This window comes from Protopterus annectens, chromosome 7.part1 (genome assembly GCF_019279795.1).
Source record: "Protopterus annectens isolate FY-2018-M chromosome 7.part1, PAN1.0, whole genome shotgun sequence".
NCBI classification, from domain to species: domain Eukaryota; kingdom Metazoa; phylum Chordata; order Ceratodontiformes; family Protopteridae; genus Protopterus; species Protopterus annectens.
In genome coordinates this window covers 50223607-50248665 of record NC_056740.1, presented here as the reverse complement: position 1 = coordinate 50248665, position 25059 = coordinate 50223607, and the positions used below count along the sequence as shown (strand labels likewise).

Below are 25059 nucleotides of genomic sequence, written 5' to 3'. Positions count from 1 at the left end.
GCATTGATAAGTGAAGTAGGTGGTGCATGGAATATTAATTATAAGCAGTGTAAGTTATTCAGAGTTTTGCTGTCACCATTCTTCACTGGAACCACTTTGACTGAGATGGTTTAGAGTGCAGTCAACTTGACACCTGCCCTATCCTGCTGTAGCTGGTACCTATGGATTGTTGGGCATAAAATTGTCAGTTGTTGCCTTTCAAAGGACAGGAAGTGCTAAAGTAGGAAAGGAGCAAAACACAGCAACGATAACACCTTGCATCAAATTTATTGTACAACATCTAAGTTTGAGGTAAAGATTTTCTGGTTATGGGTTTATTGAATATGCTGGTGTCCTTGTGCTTTGACCAGCTTTATTATGTTTTCGGCCATACATTTATGTATTGCTGTTCTTCCTGTTTCTGCTTCTCTTCTTCTGTATTAGGATTACAGATGCGAAGCATCACCATTCATTTAAATGATATTTTAAGTACATTATTTTTGCAGAGCTTAATCCCACTTTGAGTTGATTGCCTCATCAATATCTTCAGAACTGACTTGCATAAGTGATCCTTGCAGACTATAGCAGAAAGTCTAAAATACCTGACCCAGCACACAGTTTAACTATCAGAACAAAAGCCAGCAAGCATGCCAACAAAACTAATCAAAGTTCATCTTTGAACAGATACAGACTCAGCAAGCCCTGTGTTGTGGTAGCATTTGTTAAAGAAACCAAGCTCACACTAGCAGTGTAATAAGCCCTCAATGGAACGTTTCTTCCATTTTGTAAGCAGATTGGTATTAAGGCTTTAGAAAGAAAGGAGAGATGATAACTAGAAAAAGCATAGGATAAAAAGCATAGGATAAAAAACAGTCTAGGGAAAGAAGTGAGACAGATGGAGGGATAGTTAGATTAAAGGAAGGTGACAGACGTTTGAGTGCTTAAGGGAAAGATTATGTAAATTATGCAAAGATGACAACATAATTACTTACTTATTTACTTAAATTTGTTTACTAGGGTAGAACACTGATCAAACAATAGCCAGTTACAGAATACAATATAATGTAAAAAAAAATGTGCAGTATATTAAATAACATTAATTTACATTTATGAGTAATCACAAAAAATGAAAATCTGACTAATCAAGTATATGCACAGTTACATAAGTGGAACAGACGAGAGAACAGAATTAAAGTAGGAATAGTAGAAGTGGTGGGGATAAGGCAGTAGTAGTTAGGTTAGGAAGCTAATAGAGACCAGTTAGATGAAAGAGGGTACTAGATTATGAGTAGTGGATTTACAGCAATAATGGTGTGCTGAGCTGAATCACAGTTTAGGATGAGTAAGCTAGTTAGATGGACCAGGTATGTGGGAGGCAAAGGTACTACACATTTGGAGGTATTGGTTCAGTAAGTCTGTAGTCACTGACTGGACAGAAGGCAAGACAGATTATTTGGGTTAAATGAATACCATCCTTGCTGACAAAGACAGATGAGATGACTTTTGTGAGAGTGTTATGTATGAGTCAGTAATTACAAACTCAAAGAATTTTCTGAGAAAACAAATGTATCCCTCCCTCTGTCTTTATATATTGATATATATATATATATATATATATATATATATATATATATATATATATATATATATATATATATATATATATATATATATATATATATATATATATATATATATATATATATATATATATAGAATATAATATATATATATATATATAGAATATAATATATATATATATATATAGAATATAATATAATATATATATATATATATAGAATATAATATATATATATATATATAGAATATAATATATATATATATATATATATATAGAATATAATATATATATATATATATATAGAATATATATATATATATATATATATAGAATATAATATATATATATATATATATAGAATATAATATATATATATATATATATATATATATATATATAGAATATAATATATATATATATATATATATATATATATATATATATATAGCATATAATATATACATACACATATATGCACATGTACAGTACATGAGACAGCATAGTTTTGCAGATGTGTACATGCAACATATGAGCGTGTTGGTGTTTGACAAGACCACTTTATGTACTGGCAGAAAATTGTGGGTTGTAACAGCACTAAGATTAACAAATAAGGGGCAGGATGAAGTGTCACAAAAGTTAGATCTTGAAGTTAACCTAACTTTAGAAAAGGCAATACAGATAGTCATGGCGGTTATGTATTTTGCATGTCAGATACCCAAATTACATGCATTTTGCTTTCATGTACATGTCCAGAATTTTTGACATGAAAAGTTGGCAACCGTGTCCGAAAGTCATGTTCAAGATTCAGCAGAACAACCCAAACAGTTGACTCCCTTTTGGCCAAGACAGCATTGGTTCCCTGTTCTCCTGCTTTTAACCAAGGGCAGTGACCACAAGTTACCTCAAAGGGTGGACCTTCTCACACAAGACAAAGGAACTCTCATCCATCCCCACTTGTCTACCCTTCATTTGACTCTGTGGGTGATAGAGTTTTAATTCCTTTCAGACACTTGTTCTTTGAGGATGTGCTAAGGGTTCTACAGGAGGCCAGGAAACCCAATACCAGGAAATCTTAACTATCCAAGTGGAAGAGATTTTCACTCTCTCTCTCTCAAGAAACTAAGACCCACTATCAGTGGAAGTGCCTTTGGGTTCTATCTTATTTGTGTGAATTGCTCAGTGCTGACTTGCCTACTCTTCAGTGAAAGCCCATATGTCCACTATTTCTGTCTGTCTGAATTGATCCCCACTCTAGATAGCAGATTTGAGGCTAAACAATTGCTTAAATGCATCCTTCACATTAGACCTCCCAGGAAAACCTATCCTTCCTCTCTGTACTAAAAAAAATGACTCTCCCACCTTTCAAGCCAGGTTCATCAGCTTCTCTGCAACACTGCTCCTGGAAAACTGTACTTATCCTAGCTTTAGCTTCAGCCAGATGTATGTCTGAGAGACAGGCCCTAATGGTCTCTTCCCCCCTTTTTGGTTTTTCATAAAGACAAGGTGTTCTTGTATAACAACCCTTCCTTTATGTCCAAGGTAGTCACTGAATTGTCACTCAAGCAGTCCATTCATTTATCTTTCCTTCTCCACAAAATTCTAGCGAGAAGATGTTGCACACTCTGGATGTCATAGCTTAGATTTTATTTAGACAAGACCAGATCTGTCAGGAAATCAGACTAGCTTGTCTCCTATCATCCAGGGCTCTGGGATTGCCAGTTTGCAGGAAAAGTATTTATGTGTGGATGTCTAAGGCTATTTCGTTGTGTTATGTGCATCATTGTAAGACCCTTGCTTCTTCTCTAAAGGCCTATTCCACTAGGGCTATGTCTTCATCAGGTGGTTTCTTCAAGGGATTAGATACTAGCTGTATTCTTGAAGCAGCTACATGGACTTCTGTGCATACCTTCACCAAACATTGCAAATTGGATGGCATCTCTAAGTCTAGGGCAGGTTTTGCCAGAGCCATACTCCATATGGCTTTCTGGAGAGCTCAACTGCTTCTTCCTCCACCCTTTCCTCATGAGCTTTTGTACTCTCCCTCATATAAAGAATATTGCAACAGATGAATAGAAAGACATAGAATAGTTGTGTAAAATCTTAACGTAATGATAGCTGTCCTTCTCTTCTCTGTTGCAGTATTCCAGTCCCTCGCTCCCTCCTTCCCCTTGGTTGTTTGCTTCTTTACCTTGGATAGTCATGACCTACTTTCCTTAGAGGCTGACTTTGATCCTGGGGCATTCAGTTCTGAGGCTGGTGTGTGCATATGTCACTTTTATAGCCAACTTATGACAGCAGCCTACGTGCGATGTACCATGCAACCTACAGTAGTGACAGACTTTTGTATATTGGCCGACGCTGGGTCGCCTAGGGCAGAGAACTCACTCATTTAAAGAATACTGTAACAGAGAAGAGAAGGACATCTGTCGTTACGGTAAGGTTTTCCACAACTATTCATTCTTCATGAATAAATCCCTTGCTGTCTTTGCTACCCTTCTATATACTTCCAGCTGATAAGCACATTGTGTAATACATCCACTGTCTGTAATTTGTCTGTAGGCAACTACCTCATGAAAAAAAAAGTATTTCCTTAAATTTGTAAGCTAATGTGTGTTTTATGTGTTAAAGATGTATTCATAGAATTGTGTTTTCATGTAAATTCAGTATATTTAAAAATATTGTTTTCTTTGTCTTTAAATGTACTTCCTAATATGTGTTTTTTCATGTTTGTGTGGTTTGCATTGTTCTGGGTATCGCTCATCTCTGCACTTACTTTTGATTTGAAGCTCTTTAAGGTTTGATCACTTCTATTTTGTTATCTTATTCTAGCATTGCATTTGTTTTGTTTTAAGTTTTCTGTTCTGTTGGAGTTTTAAGAGTTCCCCACCTACCTGGCCAGTCCTTGTGTTCTTAAATTTGATGGCTTTTGATTTGCCCACCCCTAGTATAAAGCTAATTTCGGACACACCTCCCAGTCCCATCTCATCAGCTTATTCTACTGCGTAGAGAGAGATCATTTGGGAAGGCCCACCCCCTTAGTTTATCAACCTTAAATTGTTGTTTCATCCCTTCCCACTTAACCAAAAAAAATGTCACTATTCATCTGCTTTTACTGTATTTGTGTTTCTTCCTACTCTATTTTACTTTTGCTGCCTGTTCGTAAAAGTACTCAATTGCATTTATTCTCCTGCATTTATTACTGCTTGTTAGTAGCCTGATTAAATTTTAACTGTTATTCTAAACCTTTTGGTTTGAGCACTTGGGCTTCAGGCCAGTTGTTTTACATTCAGAAGGTTTGTGGTCTGCACTCTTATGGCAGGACAGGTAGGTTACATCCTTTTAAATTGCGAGTTGCAGATTTAAGGCTTAGTGTCTGTTATTGTAAAAGTGTATTAGTTCTGGTTTAATCACTTGGGCTTCAGGCCAGTTATTTTACATTAAGAAGTTTTGTGGTCTGCACTCTTGTGGGAGGAGAGGGTAGATTCTGCCCTTCTGAGCTGGGAATTTCTGGTTAAAGGCTTATTGTGCCTGCTTGTTTGAACTGTTTCTTTCTGAAATTGGTGCGCCTTGTTTGCTGCAGCATACACTAGATTCAGACCTGCTGAATCTAGCTTTGTTTGTATAACTTGAGCACTAATCCAGGCCATCTTTTTTGGAGAAGGTTCCCCTGCACCCTAGTGGCAGGAGTGTGCAGCTAGAACTTGTCTGATTGAAGACTGCTGGAACAGGGCTCAGTTTTGAGCTTTTTTTATTGGATAATTGGTTAATTTGTTTAAATCAGTTTGCTCATTTGCTACTGTTATATTTAAAAAAAAAAAGTTCTAGCTTGTTTTCCCACCTTTCTTGTTACTAGAGTAGTCCAGATACAGATTTGCTGTATTTAGGAATGTATTGTAGTTTAAGTTCTCCCGACCTTTTTGTGTTAGAGGGGATGCCTCTCAGCTTATCAGTTGGAGTAGTAAGCACTAAGTAGCCTATCTACCACAAGAGGAGTGGTTTCTAGCTCCCGTTCAACTTTCTGCGTTAAAAGCCTGGGTTTGCACGCCATGCAGCGCCACTAAGTTAGGGTAAACTATTACTGATGCCAGAAAGTCTGCTCTTCAATTTTTCCCTTAGATCTTGCTAGTTCTCTTCTGTCTTCCATTTAACTAGCTTATTCACCTTGCACTTCATTTGGTTTCTTGTAGCAATTATTGTAGCACACAAGTGCTAACAGCACTAAATGTCCTATAAGGAAACAACTCCAGTACTTATTAATAAAGACCATCCCTCCTGGCATACCTAAAGGTCCGTTCCCTCTGCTTTCTCGAAGTGGAAAGCTTCACTATTCCCTTGCAGAAGGATAATGATATCCAGGATGCGGAATCCTACACCAAGGCACTCTATATGTATCTTCAGGATTGCATGGACCGTGCTATCCCAAATAAAACCAAGACTCCTTCCTCAAGCAAGAAGAAACCAGTCTGGTGGACCCCGGCCATAAGCAAACTTTACAATAAAAGGAGGAGACTTATACAAAAAAAGGCCAAATCTCAAGTAGAAAAATCATCCCTGATCAGCATTAGTAAGAAATTGAGGGCCCTCATCAAGTCAACTAAAGCTAATTTTGAAAAGAAAGTTGCCAAGGATGCCAAGGATAACCATAAGGCCTTCTATGGCTACGTCAAAAACCTAAATGGCAACGCTCAGGTCTGTTCTGAGCTAGTACAAAATGGAACAAAATACACTGACCCTTCTGACATTGCCAACATCTTGGCTGACAGGTTCAGTGCAAATTCCCCCCCCACCGCCACCATGTACAGGGCCTATTACCATTCCAGGGGATTGTGTAAGTCCAATCATTACTGATATGTTGGTTAACAAGGCTCTATCTAAAGCTAAAAACACTGCCTCCATGGGACCAGATGGTGTCCCAGGCTGTGTCATACGCGAGCTCCAAAAGGAATTAACCCCACATCTTAATACCCTGTTCAGTCTCAGCCTCTCCACAGGATATGTGCCCAGAGAATGGCACACTGCAACGGTGATCCCGCTACACAAGGGTGGGGCCACAAATGACCCTGGGAACTACCGACCAATAAGCCTGACCAGTCTGATCTGTAAGGCTATGGAGTGAATCATTATGGAACTCATAAATGGAGAGATTGGGAACCTCCAGTCGCTGGACCCCACACTGTTCAGCTTCGTCAAGGGCAGATCATGCCTCCTGAACCTGGTGGATTTCTTTGAGACAGTTACTCAGGTATAGATAAGGGAAAGGAGGTACACACGGCTTACCTTGACCTTGCTAAAGCATTTGACACCATTCCCCATTCGGGTATTATTGATAAGCTCACCAGCCTGGGCATAAACCCTTACGTCACAAGATGGATCGCAAATTGGCTCTCAGACAGATCCCATAAAGTAAGAGTAGCGGGATCTATGTCCGAATCCAGACCAGTAACGAGTGGTGTGCCTCAGGGCTCTGTCCTGGGGCCCCTCCTGTTTGGCATATACTTCTCAGAAGTACAGGCAAGCACGGAAGGGCTGTGGCTGACTAAGTTTGCGGACAACTGCAAACTGGGTGCTATAATAGAGTCTCCGGCCAACATGGAGATCCTCCAGAAGGGCCTAAATGAGACTGATGCATGGTGTCAAAGCCATGGTCTCAAGCTAAATGCAAAAAAATGTGTAGTAATCCCCTTTGGAAAAAACAGAGTACCCGCAAGCTACAACATAGGAGGTAATCCCCTGAAATCTGAAGAAGAAATAAGGGATCTAGGGACCCAAGTAGATAGCCAGCTTTCCTTTGATAACCATGTTGCCAAAGTGGTTAGAAAATCCTTCTGTGTGACCCATCTGATCATGAAAGGGTTTGCATCAAGATCTAAGGATGTAATGGCGCCCCTCTACTCTTCCCTCATCAGACCCATTATTGAGTAGAATGCACCAATTGGAATGTACCTGGTTAGACATCTCCAGCAGCTGGAGAGACCACAGAGGTACCTAACCAAGAGAATTACTGGCCTCAAACAGTTGCCCTATGCAGCACGATTGAAAAAGCTAAGACTGTTCTCTGTTGCATACCGCTTTCTCAGAGGCGATCTCTGTCTAACGTACAGAGCCATGTCCAACCCAGAATTGTTGAACATGCTCCATCTTAGCAAAACCAAATCTACTCGAGCTACATGCTCTAGGAATATAAACCTCAACACAACAATGAATAGAACATGCTGGAGGAATAGATTCCCTTCGCAGAGACTTCCCTTACCATGGAACAGGGTCCCGATCTACATAAGACAGAGCCCCTCACTATCACTCTTCAAGAGGAACCTCGATGAGTGGATGGGTAACAGAAAGTTCACACCGGGGATCACACCAACAGCACTACTAGATAGGGGCCAAGGGTACTAGCTGCTAGTACAAGGGTCTAGGGAACTACTAAAGGGGCAGTGAATACCGCACAACGTGGCTGGGCTAATATATGCCTTCGGACAGATAGCTCAGTACCAACCTATGAACTTGGGCATTCTGAGACAGTGTAGCAACTGCCTCATGTACACAGACAATCGTCGCCTCTTACCTCCCAACACTCAGACTTGTGAGAGAAGCACTTGTATATCCAAACTCTAAGACATGCACTTTCCAGCCAAGGCCGGAGTAGATGGTCATGAAAGGGTTCGCATCACACCACATGGAATGCATAGCCCTCCAGAACACCCACCATCACAGCTCTCACATAAAAATACAAGCCACACACCCACCTTCGTGGAGGCTGTCAATAGAAATCTACCTAAACAGTACAGACCTCCAAATCAGAAACTCACTTGACCACCACAACACAGCACAAATCACAGGACACATATCTCACCTACACAGTGTGCCCCTTAACCTAAGCCCCTAAGGCAAAACATCTCGCCCAATACACTAGTCATAGGCGACTCGATAGTGAGGCACACTGATGTCCCACTCACTAGGTTGAATAAGGAGAAAGTAACAGTCAGCTGGCTGTCGGGTGCAAGGATCCGACACATAACACACACACTCAGGTCATGCCACAAGAAGTATGACTCTGTTATTGTCCATGTGGGTGTGAATGACCCGAGATGCAATTCCCTGGACTACATGAAAAGAGACATGGAGGAGCTCTCGGATTATGTGGCCCAGGCAGGTATGACCCTAGCCCTGAACAGCATCCTACCATCTCCCAGAATGATACCGCAGTACAAGCAGAAAATGGTTGACTTCAACAGTTGACTAAGTTTCTGGTGTCATTCTAAGGGGATCCAGTATCTGTCTGCTTGGGATGACATGATTGACAGACCTCGATGCTTTGCCAGATATGGCCTGGATCTGTCACCCCTAGGTTTCCGGATACTGGCTAAGGCTCTTGCCACCCCTATAGTGCCTTTTTTAGGTGGTGTTCCAAAGACCAAATTACCACAGTAACAGCTATAAATAAATGCAATCTGAGGGTCATGCTGCTCAACGCTAGAAGTCTAAATCTCAAGATGCACTCGCTTGAAGCACTCCTCAAAATGGAGAACATCGACATTTGTGCTGTAACGGAGACCTGCTTTAAAGCAGCAGAAAGCACCCCTGCACTACCAGGCTATAACTCATTCCACCCTTTCAACCCCAGAAAATGGACCGAAGCTCCAAAGGCAGTGGCATCTCCATATTCATAAAGAATATGCACACCTCTATACTAGTAGCCCAGCACAACGCATCGGAGATACTTCAGGCACAACTAGCAGTGGGTAAGGAAGCAATTGAGGTCGTAGCATGCTTTAGGTCCCCAACCATGTCCCAAGACTCTCAATCCACATTCCTAAGCATGCTGGAAACTAGTAGGGTCCAACCCAACACTCTTGTACTGGGTGACTTCAGCTACCCCTCCATCAACTGGGAAAACTACTCGTGCACCAATACACTTGCCCAATGCTTCCTGGAATTCATAAATTCCAATGCACTGGACCAGTTCATTCTTACCGCCTCTTGAGGAAGCAACATCCTTGACCTGTTATTACTAACATGGGCAACCGTTGCTCAACACCAAAAGTTAAATTCCTCCCTGGTTAGATCGGACCACAAATTAATTACCATGGAAATCCAGCTCTCACTCACACCACCAGCAAAGGTAACCACCATGAAAAACTTCTCCAAAGCTGACTTTGGGCTCCTAAAAACAGAGGTGGCTAACTTCACGGCACCCATGCAAATGGAAATTAGGTGCATGACTGCTGAATCATACACCAATGCACATTACGAACACGTACAAAAATGCATGGAACTAGCCATACTCAACAAAACCAAGACACTCTCCTCCAAAAAAAAAGGAAGGCAATTTGGTGGTCCCCTGTCATTAACAAACACTACAACAGAAGGAAGAAACTGTTGCAGAAAAAGGTGAAGTCCCAAGAATGGAAAAACTCCCTTATTAGCCTCAACAAAAAGTTGAGATCCCTCATCAAAACCTCTAAAGCTAGCTATGAAGGCAGAATTGCTGCAGACACTAAAAACAACCACAAAGCCTTTTACAGTTATATCAAGAATCTCCACGGCAATGCCCAGATTTGTTCTGAGTTACTGCACAATGGTACTTCCTATACTGAGCCTACAGATATTGCCAACATACTGGCTGACAGATTGTTTCAATTTTACCCCCCCCCCCTAAAAAGGACCAGTCACAATACCGTAAGAATGCCAGGCACCCAACATTACTGCACACAGGTTAAAGCTGCAATGTCCAAAGAGTACAGGTTCCCTGGGACCAGACAATATCCTTGGCTGTGTTCTACATTAACTACAAAGTGAACTGGCACCACACCTATGTGCCCTGTTCAATCACAGCCTCACCTTAGGATTTGTCCCTACAGAATGGTGCACTGCTACAGTCATCCCTCTCCATAAAGGGGGAGTGATTACAGACCCTGGGAATTATCACCCCATTAGCCTGATATGTAAGGCTATGGACCGCATCATCATGGACCTAATTAACAAGGATATAGGGAATCTCCAAACTCTGGATCCCACGCAATTTGGCTTTGTGAAGGGTTTATCATGCCTGGTCAAACTGGCTGACTTATTTGAGTCCGTCACCAGAGTTGTGGATGAGGGCAAGGCAGTTCATACAGCCTACCTTGATCTGACCAAGGCCTTTGATACCATTCCCCACTCAGGAATTATTGATAGACTCACCAAACTAGGCATCAACCCCTATATCACTAGATGGGTTGCAAATTGGGTCACAGGTAGAACCCACAGTGTGAAAGTAGCAGACTCCCAAGTCAGACTGCTGACCAGTCACAAGTGGAGTCCCATAGGGATTGGTCCTGGGTCCTCTCCTGTTTCGAATCTACTTCTCAGAAGTCCAGGGCTACATGGAGGGACTCTGGCTGACCAAGTTCGCCAATGACTGCAAGCTGGGAGCCATTATTAACTTCCCAAGTGATGTAGAGATCCTACAGAAAGGCCTCACTGAGACCAACGACTGGTGCCGAAACCATGGCCTTAAGCTTAGCCCACTAAACACTGAAGCAACCTCTCCTTCGACCACCACATTGCCACTGTGGTCAGAAAGTCCTTTTATGTGGCGCATATCATTACCAAGGGTTTTTCATCCAGGAAGAAAGAGGTCATCATCTCTCTACTCTTCCCTCATTAGATCAGTCATAGAGTATAATGCCCCACTTGGCATGTACCACACTAAACATCTGCAACAGCTGGAAAGGCCACAAAAGTACCTCACAAAAGGGATCCTAGGCCTTAAACACATGCCTTACATGGACAGACTCAAGAAACTCCAGCTTTTCTCCGTCTCATATCATCTATTAAGAGGCGATCTCTGCTTGACTTACAAAGCCATGTCTGACCCAGCCCTGTTAGAAATGTTACACCTAATGAAATCCCAATCCCTCCGCACCACACGCTCCAGGGACCTCAGCCTCATTACCACAATCAACAGAACATGCTGGAGGGGCAGGTTCATAACATACACTCTGCCCATGCTCTGGAATAGACTTCCCATACATGTCAAGCAGAGCACCTCACTGGCCCTTTAAGAGAAATCTTGATGAGTGGATGGGAAATAGAAAGTTCACCCCGGGATCACTCCAGTGGCTCTACTTGATAGAGGCACCCAGGAACTAAAGGCGGCCCGATGCCAAGGCACTTCTATGGGCTAGGCTTGTAAAGGCTCCAGGGCTGTTGGCCTAGTACACCCCTATAAACCTATGTGGAGCTTTTCTCACTGGCCTTGGGCAGGAAACCTCTGAAGCTTTTGGCACACAGATGACCTTTTTATACATTACTGCTCGAGCCACTGGCGGTTTTGGGCACATGGAAGGTATCCTAAAGCTTTGAAAGCTGGCCAGTGGTTATATCCTCTAGGTGAAGATATAACCCAAATAGCTTAGGCCACTGCAGTTGTGATCTATTAGAACATCTATTGTTATGGTACGTTTACTTACACAACTGTGCTTGACGTGTTATCCAGCAGACCATGAAGATGCCTAGTCCAAATTACCAATTGCCTTGAAGCACCCCCTATTAAGTGTCTCACTCAGGGTCATCCAGTAGGCAAAGGAAGGTGGAAAGATTCAAAGCCTGTACCCTTGGCACATGAAGCACCTCACTGACAAGTCAGAGCTTTAAAACTCTGAGCCAATTGATGGTCCTTATTTTCCAATATTAAAATCATGTGTTTACCTTAAAATAGTGCCTAGTAGTAGATATTTAAATCTACAAAATAAAAAATTATGCTTCCACTAACAAATGTTTATCTTCTTTGCTTCCATCATACTCTTAGCTGTGCACTATGACCCACACCATTTTTGCAGAGACCTTTGTCCACATCTCTTGCAGTCTTTGCCTTAATCAAGATATGAGTTCAGGTTCATGTTTTTTCCTCGAACCTTTTCCTTCATAGGCATATAGCTATATGACATCAATTTGTTTACTATCGGTATCGAACAACCTGAGTTGCATTTCCTAGCTTTCTGATGAAGCTTGATAAATTTTAGTTGCCTTTTCTTAAGTAGGAGCTGGTTCTTTAACCAAATAATTATTCACTCTTCAGTCTTTAAAGAGGTGCTTCACTCTTTATATTGGACCTGATTCTAAATCCTCAAAAAAATTATTCCCATATTTAAAAAAGAAAAAAGGAAAATGATACTGAATTCAGCAAGCAAGGACCTTAGTCAGCTACTGAACTTGAGGAATGATACCTGGAAAAAAATTCCCTTCTTCTCAATGAGTTTACTTCATCACTCTGAATAATAAACCAATAAAGAATGTATCAGTCTCTTACAAGCATAGTATGGACTAAAAATATTCTGGAAAAAAGGTAAAAAAGCTAAAGGAAATACTTAAGTCACCTTTAAACTCATTTATTTTCAGTGCCTTTCTCTTGCTGTTTAGTCTAAAACTGATTTTGTTTTAATCTTTGCAATACTTTTCTCCAGAAGTGTGGGAGTTTTAGATCCCTTTACAAGAGTCTCTTTCAACTTTTAAACTTTAAAAAGGTACCTCTAAAGTAAATTAATAAACTTTTGGATAACATTTTTGATCAGGTGAATGTAGGCATTGACAGATTTTCTATGGTTCATTAAGTGTATAAACAGTTCTTTGATAGACTTCTGCTTCATGTCTTTAATCTGTCCTCATGTCACATTCTTCCCCCTTTTTTTGATCCCATATCCTGTATCCCTTACTGTACATCAGACTACAATCTTTAGTATTCTGTATTATACAGTATGTTTGGGTGTATATGCACAGAACTACATCTCGAACATGCCACATTAAACAGTGCAGTAAAATTCAGTTATTGGTGAGACTACATTATTTTGTTGATTTATAGGCAAACTACACTAGAAAAATAATAGAGATGTGTTGTGAGAATGTTGAAAACCATGCAAAAGATGCACAGAAGGGAGAGACTACTTCTGATACTGGAAGAAATGCTTTTTTTTAAAATGGTAACCCAGCAACACAAGGGAATTAACTGATACTAGTCTTATACATTATGCAATTTGGGATGGATGGGATTCAGAACAGACTTCAGCTTTACATCCTAGTATTCTAACTTGTGTGCTGGCAGTGCTTTGTAAGTAAACTGTTAGATGAAGAAAACTGGCAGTATTTGTTGCATTTTTTGTGCTACCCATAATGCACCATTCCCTAACATACCTCAGATCTTGTTTGCCGCTTTCGTGAATAAGACATGGCCACCTTCAACTCTTGAGCAAATATTCAAAAAAATACATTTTTTCTACTTTTAACTACTAAATATTATACACGTATATATATATCCTCCCTTTTTCCTTACACTAAGTGGAATCTCCTTTTACGATTGTTGGTAGCTATTGTTATTTTTTTCTATTTTTACACAACTCAGTGTATTCTTAGTATCATTGTTGGTATTTCTTTCTTTTTCCCTTTCCTTTCTGAAATATATATATAAAAAAGTTATTTTTTCCTCTTTCTTTATAATTCTGTATAGTTCAGGATGTCAGGAAAAAGGCACTTCGAGGTTAAGAAATGCCAAAAGTTCGGGCACAAGTTGCCTTTATCAGATGTGCATTCATTATGTGTTTATTGTATGGGCCTGGATCACCTTAAATTTGAATGCCAAATACTGTATGTCAAAACTTTAATCCACAGTCCATTGCTGATCGAAAGAATAAACTTGTATTAAAAGGATTATTTCCTATGTCCCTACATCTTTTTCTGAAGCTGTTGCTGGAGCTCATTCCTCCAAGGCTAAATCAAAGGAGACTTTTACCAGTTCTCCTTAACCGTCCGGATCATTGACTCCATCTTTGGAGCTGCCTAAGAAGAAACACAAATGAGAGCCAAAGACAACTTCTACAGTTTCAGCACTGGATCTGACAACTTCCTCTTCAGATCAAAGCGCTTTGAGTCCGGCATCCATAACTAAGACTAAGTACTCGTCTGTTGATCCATTACCTTCTGGAGTTCCTTCTCCTTTTTTTCGAACACTGACATTCTAGGTCTAAATTCCTTGGCTTCCTCTTGATCTTCCAGACATCTAACTGAAGCGGATGTGGACAGGATGATGAGATTTCTTTCGGCACAGATTCCGATGGGAGTACTTTCGGCTCCTACCCCTTCATGTCAGGAAGTCTAGCCTTCTACCACTCCACCGATTATGGCTCCTTCTCTGATCCAACCAGTCGTTTCAGAGCCTCTGGATCTGAGCCTTCTGGATACATCTGGTTCAAATCTGAAGACATTTTTATCTTTGGATTCAAAGTGATCGGTAAGTGCACCGGGTCCAGTGTCTTCAGATGTGGATGACTCTTGGAGCTGAACCACCCCATCGGGTCTGAAGAATTGGAGTAGACTCTGAAGTTTTTGGAGCCGTCTCTGTCCCTCAGAGCCTTGGCTTTGGACAGCGTGGCTCCAAATTCCGCCTTGGGTAGATTGCTTTTCAGGCAGAGGGATCCAATGGGCCAGAAGCCTGGTTACTCAGCTCCACTGTCTTCCTTCTCCCTGGAACATTCTGGCTTTGAAGTAGTAAAGAGAGTGATCTCTGCTTTGGCAGGATAGATGAATCCTACCCTCTCAGATCTTCCCTCTGGATCCCAGATGTCTTTGTGCCTTGAGCCATGTCATCCTATACCGTGGGTACTGCCAGCTCAAAGTCTCCAGGCTAACTAAGCAGGGTTTTACAATCTCTTCTGATACTTCACTGGAGCATCCCACCAAAGAAGTACCTAGGAAGAGGAGGTGCAAGTGGAGGCACTTGGACTCTCCCAGGAGTCAGTCATCAAAGATACTAATTTTGATGAAGGAGAAGGTTCCCCAAGATCACCACCTAAGACATCTCATTTGGAGATATTCTTGAGATCCTTAAGCAGTGTTGATTGGTCCTCTAATAACCCTTCCCCAGAGGAATCAGTATTCCTGGAAGCCTTTGGAGCTGACCTGTCTACCTCCTGGCTTGTTCCGCGTGGTGATGAGGTCAGTGACTTGATTTCTAGGTAGGCATGAAAGGTACCTGACTCATTTGAGCCGATCCCCAAAAGACCAGATTGGATTCTGGCTCTACCTATAGGTACAGAATTCTGGAGTAAGGATGTGCCCATAGATGCTATGGTTGTGGCGGAGGCTACCGAAAAGGAACTTGCTGAGCATTGTTCTCCTGTCCACCCCCCTAACAGGGAGTCTAGGGTGTTAAATTTGGGAGGTGTGTGTATGCTTCAGCAACCTATGCCCTGAGGTCGCTGAACTACTTGGCATACTTTACGAGACTACAAAGGGACTTGACTATGGAACTTTCAAAATGACTTTCAGGAACCACTACTGCTGAGAATCAATCTTCTGTTTTCTCGCAGCTGGCTACCCTCCCCTCTATTTCAAATTTGTCCAGGAGGCTTATCTCACATGCAGCTGAAGGCACCTCATGGGTGGCGGGTTCAGGCATTTCCATCAGGAGGCTTGCCTGGATGCCCTTGTGTGATTTTGTGGAGCCGTTCAAGTCCTTGTTTGTCAGTGCACCCTTTGACAGCAGTTTGTTGTTTGGCTGTAAAGTTAGACACACTTTCCAGGTGTGCGAAAGATGGAAAGATCCTCTGTGCAGTGGGCATAGGTTTTTCCACACCTCAAAAGATCCTTTTCTAGGAATTAGTGAGAAGGTTGAAAAATGTGTTTCAGGAAGTCCCAGGGTCCTTTCCAAGATTCACATGGAGATAGATCCCCCAGGGGCAGAGGGGGGAGATTTAATGAATGACAGAGCCCCCACAGCAGAGGAGGTCCGCAGAACCAAGGGTCCAGAGATTCCTTCTCTGATAGACCCTATCAGCGCTAATGAAAGGAGGCCCAATTGTCCCCCTCTGAATGCAATCTGGGGTTAATTATTCCTGCAACAGAGATACTTGGGTACAGAGGATTATTTCCAGAGGTTATATAATTCCCTTTTCCTTCCACATCCACCGGTATGCAAATTACCCGATGTTCCACCCAGTAAGAGGAAAGCAGCAGCATTAGAAATACTAAAGCTATTAGAAAAGAGTCTATCTGGTCTGGTTGGACCTCTTGAATGAGTCCTGAACTTACTCAAGATTCTTTTTAGTGCCAAAGCAACGGGACTGGAGGCCAATTTTGGATCTCAGCAACTTGAAGAAGTCAGTTCAACGCACAAAAGTTTTGGATGGTCATGGTTCAGTCCATTGTGACCTTTTTGGGCAAGGACAACTGGATGTGCTTAAAAGACCTTCAGGATGCATACTATCACATAAAAATGAACAGACAATCCAGAAGGTATTTACGCTTCTGGCTGGGTACCAGTTCAGAGCACTGCCCTTTGGCCTCACCACATCCTGCAGGCATTCACCAAATGCATGACAGTGGTAGCAGCTCATTTGAGATTGCAGGGATATCAGGTGTTTCCATACTTGGACAACTGGCTTATTACCTCCCCAACCAAGCATCTACTAATAGGTGCAAGAGATCAGGTACTCCAGACTTGCCCTTATCTGGGGATAACCATAAATTACAAGTGTCAGTTACAACTGACTTAGACATTGGAATTCATAGGAGCAGTGTTCAACACAGTATCGGTGACAGTTTCTCTTCCTCTCTCAAGAGTGAAGACTATCAGATTCCAGGTCAGGAAAATAATTTGCAGTACTGAGATTTCAGCCCTGTTGATTCTGCAGGTTTTGGGGTTAATGTCAGCAGCCATAATTTTAGTTCCTCTAGCAAGATTTTATATGAGAATTCTTCACTGGATGCTAGCATCACAGTGGTCGATTCTTTATCAACATGTCAGTACAAATAAAGAATCACTTAGGCATGCAAGAGATGCCTTTGGTGGTGGATTCGATCAGATCAGGTTCTACAAGGTTATTCTTTCATCCTGCCTCAGCCCAAGGCTATAGTGACCACGGATGCTTCTCAGATGCACCAAAAAACAAGGAGGAACCAGGTCTTACTCCTTGTGTTGAGATGTCCTCAGTGTGTGGAGATGGACAAACTTTTCCAACCGCTTTCTGATAAGAATGCACATTTCAAGGAAGTCCCACATGACAGCAGACAAACTGAGTAGGTTCATTCTACTACGTCGTGAATGGTCCCTCAGGAACGAAAGTGTCAGATATGATTTTCCATCAGTGGAGCTAGACTTGCTGCTGTCTTTTTGCATCTCCCCTAGAAAACAAGTGCAGCAGCTTCTTTACCCTAATCCCTCCAACTGTTGGTCACCGAGGGACGTGTTGGCCCTCTGGTATGCCTACCCTCCAACCCCCCTAATTTCCAAATTCCTACAGAAAGCTGCCCAGTTGAAGAGCAAATTCATCCTCATTGCTCCTTACTGGCCTTGACAGATTTGATTTCCCTTCCTTTGACCTCATCTACTTTACCCACTTTAGATTCTGGATCCAATTCCAGACCCACCTGTCTACCCTGACAGGCATGATTCATCCAGATATCTCAAACCTCAAGCTAACAGCATAGTTTCTCCAGTTCCTTTAATAGCCAGACAATCAAACTCATCCCCTCTGTCACATTCTTTTGTCTTCTCATAAGACTTCTACAAGAAAACTTTACAGAAGTAAATGGAAAAGGTTTGCTTTTGAGTACAGCAGAAACGCACTGACCTCTTCTCAACTGCTGTACAAGTGCGCTTGAACTTTTAGCAACAATTTTATTAAAGTAGCATGCCCCTCTAGAATTGGGAGTTTATTTAGTAGCAATCTCTAACTTTCATATTGGATTTGAGAATTTTGCCTTGGCCTTATCTAAGCTTTGTAAAGCCTTTTTGAGAGGCACCCTACCGCTGAGACCTCCATATAAAGATCCTATTCCACCATGGGATTTAAATTTGGTACTGCAGGCCTTAATTCATCCCTACTTTGAACCTGTAACTAAATGTGGTCTTAAATTACTGACCTGGAAAACTATCTATCTAATGGCCATTTCCTCTGCTATAAGTATTTCAAGGTCTATATTAGAACTCCGAACATTCAAAATGTCGAGTGTTCTAATATCGAAACCTAGCAATCAAAAAATAAAACATCGAACATTCGGAACAGCAAATTTTTTTCCTAGGGAAAAATTTGCTGTTCCAAAACACATGCACACACAACACAAGCACACCAAACAAACAACAATCCACACACACATACACCTAAACTCTAACACCTAACCCTACACTAAACTATACAAACACCACTAACTATCCACTTACCTTAACCCAAACCCTAACCCTAAGGTCCATCACTATCGCACAGTCACTTCACGCGCGCCCTAACCCTAACTCACCTAACCCGCCCTAACCCACACGTCCACACAATTGCACACTTACCTAAACCCGACCGGTAACTTTCCACCAGAGTGCTAAAAATACTGAAGCAACAGAAACGGACAACCAAATTCTTTCCCTAGGAAAGAATTCGGTTTCCTGTTCAATATTTTCAGCATTCACTGAAAACGGGTCGATATTAGAACACCCGACATTTCAAATGTTCGGTGTTCTAATATAGACCCGTATTTCAGACCTTCAAGCATTATCATGTAAACCTCCATACTTGATTTTTCATAACGATAGAATAATATTATGTACCAGTGCTTCTTTTCTTCCTAAGGTGGAGTCCAGTGTTAACCAGTCCATTAGTCTGCCAGTCTTCTTTCATAAATTTGCAAACAAGGGTGAGTATATGTTACATTTATTGGATGTCCACAGACAGTTGCATTTTTATCTGCACAGAACAAAAGATAGTAGAAAGACAGATCAATTATTTCTGTGCTTTGCTGTTGCAAAGGTAACTTTAGCCAGATGGCTGAGAGAAACTATCTGCAACAAATTGGGTCTATCCTTACCAAGACCTTTAAGAACCCATTCAACTAGATCCATGGCAACTTCTTTAGTGTTCCTGTCTAGGACTTCCATGGACAATGTATGTGCAGGTGCAACTTGGCCCATTCCTCGTACCTTTATCACTCATTACAAAATAGATCTAGTCTCTAGGGAAAAAAGCAGCCTTTGGCTCAACTGTGCTCAGGAATATCCTTTCTTAGAGTCCACCTTGCTGGGGACTCTCTCCCAGCAGTTGAGAATAGAATGAAAATTGACAACATCAAGTAAAGAAGTTGTGTACCTACTATAACGTTCCGTTTTTGTCATCCATTTTCATTTTCCCTCAACTCCCCACCCACCAACCCCCAACCTTTTCACAGCTGATTTCTGGAAAAACAAGAGAATTTAAGGACACCACTATCCTTCACGTAAAGCTCCAGATATGGCTTATTCTGTTAGGAATTTTATAATAGTTCATACTACTTTGTCAAAAAAGCAAACAAGATCTGAGTTATGTTAGGGGTTGGTGGATTTTGGAAAAGGGAGGAGCTTGAGAGATTTTTGCTGACCAAGAGCTAAAGTAATGGCTGAACTGGATCTGAGGAGATGATCCAAACCGAACAATTGAGGAAGAATGAAAATGGACAACACAGATGGAATGTTATGGTAAATACATAACTTCTTTTTTATGATAAATTCAGCCTTCCTGTAAATGGATGTGTTATCAATTGGAAAACTGCACAATGATTTTTGGCCCTGTGTGCATCAGACAGCCTTTAGTACTAGTAACTGCTTTGTTTTGACTTGGACACACAACTGTGTTTAAACTAATTCAGTGTTTTCCTTTTGTTTTTAAAGCTCAGAACCTAAGATCCTTTTCTCTTACAAGTCTCAAATTGATGAACCCGAAGATAGTGATGTCCATCTTCCCCGGCCATATGCAGTGGCAAAGAAAGAAGGCTTTGATCCAGGCATTTACTCAAACACACAGATTGACACAGCTGCATATCTTGATGATGTATCTTCTATGCCAGTAGGAAGCATCAACAGCATTGACAGTGATCGCTGGAAAATTATGAATGCCTGATGTATATAATCAGCATAGAGAGCTCCATTTCCCACCTCTCATTCCTTAGCTCTTAAGAATTTCAATTATGGAATGTTCTCTCTTATGTCTGGTAGGATTTTATAAATCCACTGGAAACGCAGCTGCCATATGGAGGCATCCTTGCTTCAAAGACTCGCCTTGTAGTTATCAACAATCAGCTCTGTTCTACTGAAGTTACTGGATTTTTTTTGTGATTGAGTAACATTCCAAAGTTTTGGATTCTGCTTATTGTGAAACCAACGAAGAAACAGTTGAGCCTCTTTTTTTTTTTTTTTTTTAGGAAAACAAAATGCAGTATGAAGGCTCTTTTGTTTCTATTCTTGAAAATTCTGTCTTGTTTAAGAACAAGGAAGTAAACTTTTCTAGGAATATGTGACATTTGCAGTGTATTTTAATCTGTGAAAGGCATACCTATATTGATTTGACACATGCTTCTCTGATATGAATTCCCCATTCTGCTCAGCCTTATGAAACATTAACCAAGTTTGCTTATCTGCAGTTGTGCATGTCATTATTGACCGATCATTTTTGAGTCTAGGTAATTCTGATTGAGGCATATAGTAACTGTGGAACCAGACCATGAATACATATAGTGATTCTTTGCAAAAATAAATATTTCTTCTTGGAATTAACAATGTTAAAAATTTGTCTGCAACATTTTGAAGGTGCTGTAAGAAATGTGATGTGTGGTAGTTTTGTTTTTGTCACCCTTTGCCTCAGTAGTGAGGAAGGCATATAACTATCAGTATTTTCTGACTTGGATAATATTTTTTTGTTTATCACAGTTGGGGATTTAGCTACACATGGATTAATGGATTGTGCAAGACATCCACTGTCAAAAAATTGATTTCTATTGGACTTTAAAGAGCAATGATAAATACTATTCATTTGTTGATGCTGGTGCTGCACCAGTCCAAGGAAAAATTAACTTTTTCTTTATATGTCTCTAGACAGATGCAAGATTTGATGGATATATGATCAAGTTGGCTGCAAAATAGTTTTTACCCCTTGTCCACAAGACCTTACAAACTAGTGTTTTCTCCTTATTTTCACAATTTACCCAGTTCATTTCCCCAGGCATGGCTAGAATTGGACTCCTGCTCTGGGCCAAGTGAGAGCCCTATTATACTCATTCTTAACCTGGAACTGAACCCAAATTGGCCCATTCACTCCCTCAGGGTGAAGGTTGGGAGGTAGGGAATGGTCCTTTGTGGGAATCATGTGCCTCTCCCCTCCCTGTTCCTAGTCTAATCTCATTCCCACAGTGGTTAGTGGCTGCACTCTGCAAGGGCCTTTGAAATTCTGTGCCTATGAATGTGAGTTTCTTACTGTAAGTGAAGCACACAGCTACTGTGACTCTGCACATTTCATCCTGCTGCAGTACCCTTTCTTGGCAAAGGGTTCAACTGTTCAGTGTATCCAGCCTCCTCCCTTTCCTCATGACGAGTGAACCAGCATCATCCATTCTGTTCCACCCTCTACATCTGACCCTTCCAGTTTCCCAAGCCACTAACTGAACTCTGATCATGTGGGTTAGGGCTTCATCAGTCTACACCACAAGGCTAGACTTTCTTACATTAAGTTTTGACCTTCAGTTTGAGAAAGGTTAACTGTGAAAATCAGTAGCATATTTCTGACTGCCACAAACAACCTAAGTGTTCATTTTAAGAAGCAGCTGCACTGTTAAGTGTGTGGTAAGCCAGTCTGTTTTTAATGCAGAGATGTTATGGAGCATATATAATCTAGCTATGTGTTCCACACATTTGTATACTGAGAAATGTTACTGTGATTACACAGTCATATTTTTGTTTGATTTGTTTCAGTTACTGACATTTATAGACAATGTACTCATGTGGGGAGGCTGTTTCTATGTAAGTGACATGAAATGTTTGACTCCGTTTTACTGCTGTATTTCTTAATTTTGTACAGTTGACTACACTGAGAATTTTGACGATAGGCAAGTGTCTAAAAAAATGAACTGCTCTAAAATAGTTTGTGTATTTTGAAGTGTCACATAATGTTTATGAAGTGTTGCATACTATTTCTTCACCACATATAAAGTTGTTTCCAAGGTTTCTAACACTTTATTTCCGCCCACTTCCCCCTTGAAATTCATTCGTCATAGAGGGGAGAGTTGGGGATACAGCTTAATTTATTTGGGGATAGCTTTTTTTCTTATGTTTTCCCTCCCTGTAAAGGTCAACTACAGATCTAGGGTTCCTGGTAATAATCTGTGGAATTTCAGATGCCAGACATTTGATTCATTCTCCTGCATGGTTTTGCACATCTTAAAAACCTGTATTCTGTCAGGAGATAAAGTCCATGTGGCCCAGTATTCTAGCTGTTTAAGGATAAACTATAGTTCTTCACTTTTCTAATGGCCGTATGCTTCTTGAATTCATTCTCTGACTCTTCTACCTCTTTGATGGTTTGTTCCATTTGTTCACTCTTTTGGTAAAACAGCACTTCATTCCAACTCTGTTGAGCTACACACCTTATATCGACAGACTATTCTATTCACTTATTCCCATCGCTGTCTTTTTTTCTGACAGACTGGACCTGTTGCACTACTGAATGTACTTTTGTGGTATTAAATGTTTATTCCCACCCCCTCCAAAAGATTGGACCTGTTTTGGTACTGTATACATCTCTTGTCCTCAGGACTTCTACATGTTTATTAAGCTGTTTTTATTCTTTTCTTTTAGTGGTGTCAGTTGCACATTATGCACCATTTTGCCATCATCTGAACTTTTTGAATCTTGTCTGTATCTTTTTCTATTGAAGTCTTCAGAACATAGCTCTCAACCTCTTAGCACAAAAAAGTGGACTAAGCCAAAAATAATGGGGAACAAAGCCCCCAAAATAGAGACAGGTTTTAAATATTGCTTTTATAAACTTGTAAAGTTGCTAGAGTAAAGTATCTTGTGTTACCATGCAGTTTCTGAAGGATACGGCATCTGAAACACAAATGCCTGAAATTATTTGGTGAATTCAGTCCTCACTGGTTTGCCACAAAAATCTGGAAAACCAGATATTTTATAAGAACAAACCAAATATAAGGTAAAAAAATCTGGACAGTCAGCAAAAATGTGGACACTTGAGAGTTATGCTTCAAAACTGCACACAATACTGCAAGTGGGGAATTGCTAGCTGCCCAAACAGAGGGAATAGTAGTACTCCACAAGCCTTCCTTCCTTACTGTCTTCTCACATTCATTGTTTAAGTATTCTGATACAACTGCACCAATGTCCCTCTTTCTTTAGTTGCATCTTTTATGCCATTCACCTCAGACATGAACTTCTTTTTTGAGCTTCTAATTCGCAGTTGTATTATTCTTGTTTAAGTTGCCCCATGTAGACAATTCCTTAAATATTGTTATATCTATTCTCATCTTTTCTTCAGTACTTTCTGTGTCAATTATATGCATTAGGAAAAGTGCAAAATTCGGTTGCAACACCTTCCACAAGGTTTCATTTGAAAAAACTGAAAAGGACCAGCCCTACAACTGATCTGTGTGGTACCCCATTGTTTTCCATCCTTTTGTCCGAGAAAATTCTGTTTATCCCAACCTTGTGTTTTACCCTTTGTAGTAGCCATAGTTATTCCAAGTTGAAGGGGTGTGGACAGGAATTTTATAACTGCAGACCAACCCTCAAATGCTGTCCGTCAACAGTGGTTGTTTCTGGAGAGTATGCCTTTTCGGTATTGCAGTGACAGGCTTAAGCAAAGCATGTAGCTTAGCCAACCAAGTATTCTGGGAAAAAATCTTATAATGAAATCTGTAGCTTAATATAATAAAACCAGTACAACTGCTACTTGTTTTGAACATGTTTTCCGTATTGTCTACATCTGTCTTTAGTAAGAGTAAACAAAACTATTGATTTACATTAGACCACATGCTTAAATCATTGCAATTACCTACTCTCTTGACTTAGCTCAGAAATTTGACTTGTTTTGTGGTCATGCATTGCACTTCCACAATAAACAGAAGTTGCATATGCACCCTAACAGAAAAGCGTAATACAAGTTGTCAGACTATCAGTGCAAAATGCTTCTGAAGGCCTGCATTTTGGTACCTGTGTGTACAATGTCATATAACAGTCACTCATTGAAAGTTGTTAGATAAATTCTCAGGAAATTCTAATGGGACCCTCAGATATAGCCTGCACATTATTTTCTCAAGGAAGTACACTTACAGTGCCTGGAAGTACAACATAGGTAACTGGTGTTCCTTTAGCAGTACAGGTACTGCAAGGGCCAGGAGGGGAGCTGGGCTTGAGTGTATGATACCAGCTCATCCATCCTGGGGGAAGGAGGGAGGCAGCCTGACCTGTCAGTGAAGCTTACTAGTGAATATATCACTCCTGGAAGATGCCAGGGTGGGCTCGTGCTGATGCCAGGGTGGGCTCGTGCTGCTGAGTCAGGGATGATGTCAGTGGGAGCAGGCATGTCATTCACCTCCTTAGTAGCTACTGCAGCTCAGCTTGTTGCTCACAAGGAGGGGTTAGCAATGATGAGGGTGGGGGAACTTTACAGGATCTGTAGACTGGCCTGCTACTAAATGCCCAACTCTGACCTCTTGCGGAACAA

At 40.9% G+C, this 25059-nt stretch overlaps 1 protein-coding gene across 1 annotated transcript in view; it reads left to right on the top strand.

Moving 5' to 3' along the window:
• Nucleotides 1–23336, top strand: part of TPRA1 (transmembrane protein adipocyte associated 1) — a 1152100-nt gene extending 1128764 nt beyond the window's left edge. Inside the window, exon 11 of the mRNA XM_044078540.1 lies at nt 20220–23336. Coding sequence (XP_043934475.1) covers nt 20220–20448 — 229 coding nt within the window. The 3' untranslated portion in view covers nt 20449–23336. The remainder of the gene's footprint in view (nt 1–20219) is intronic.
• The last annotated feature ends 1723 nt before the right edge of the window (nt 23337–25059 follow it).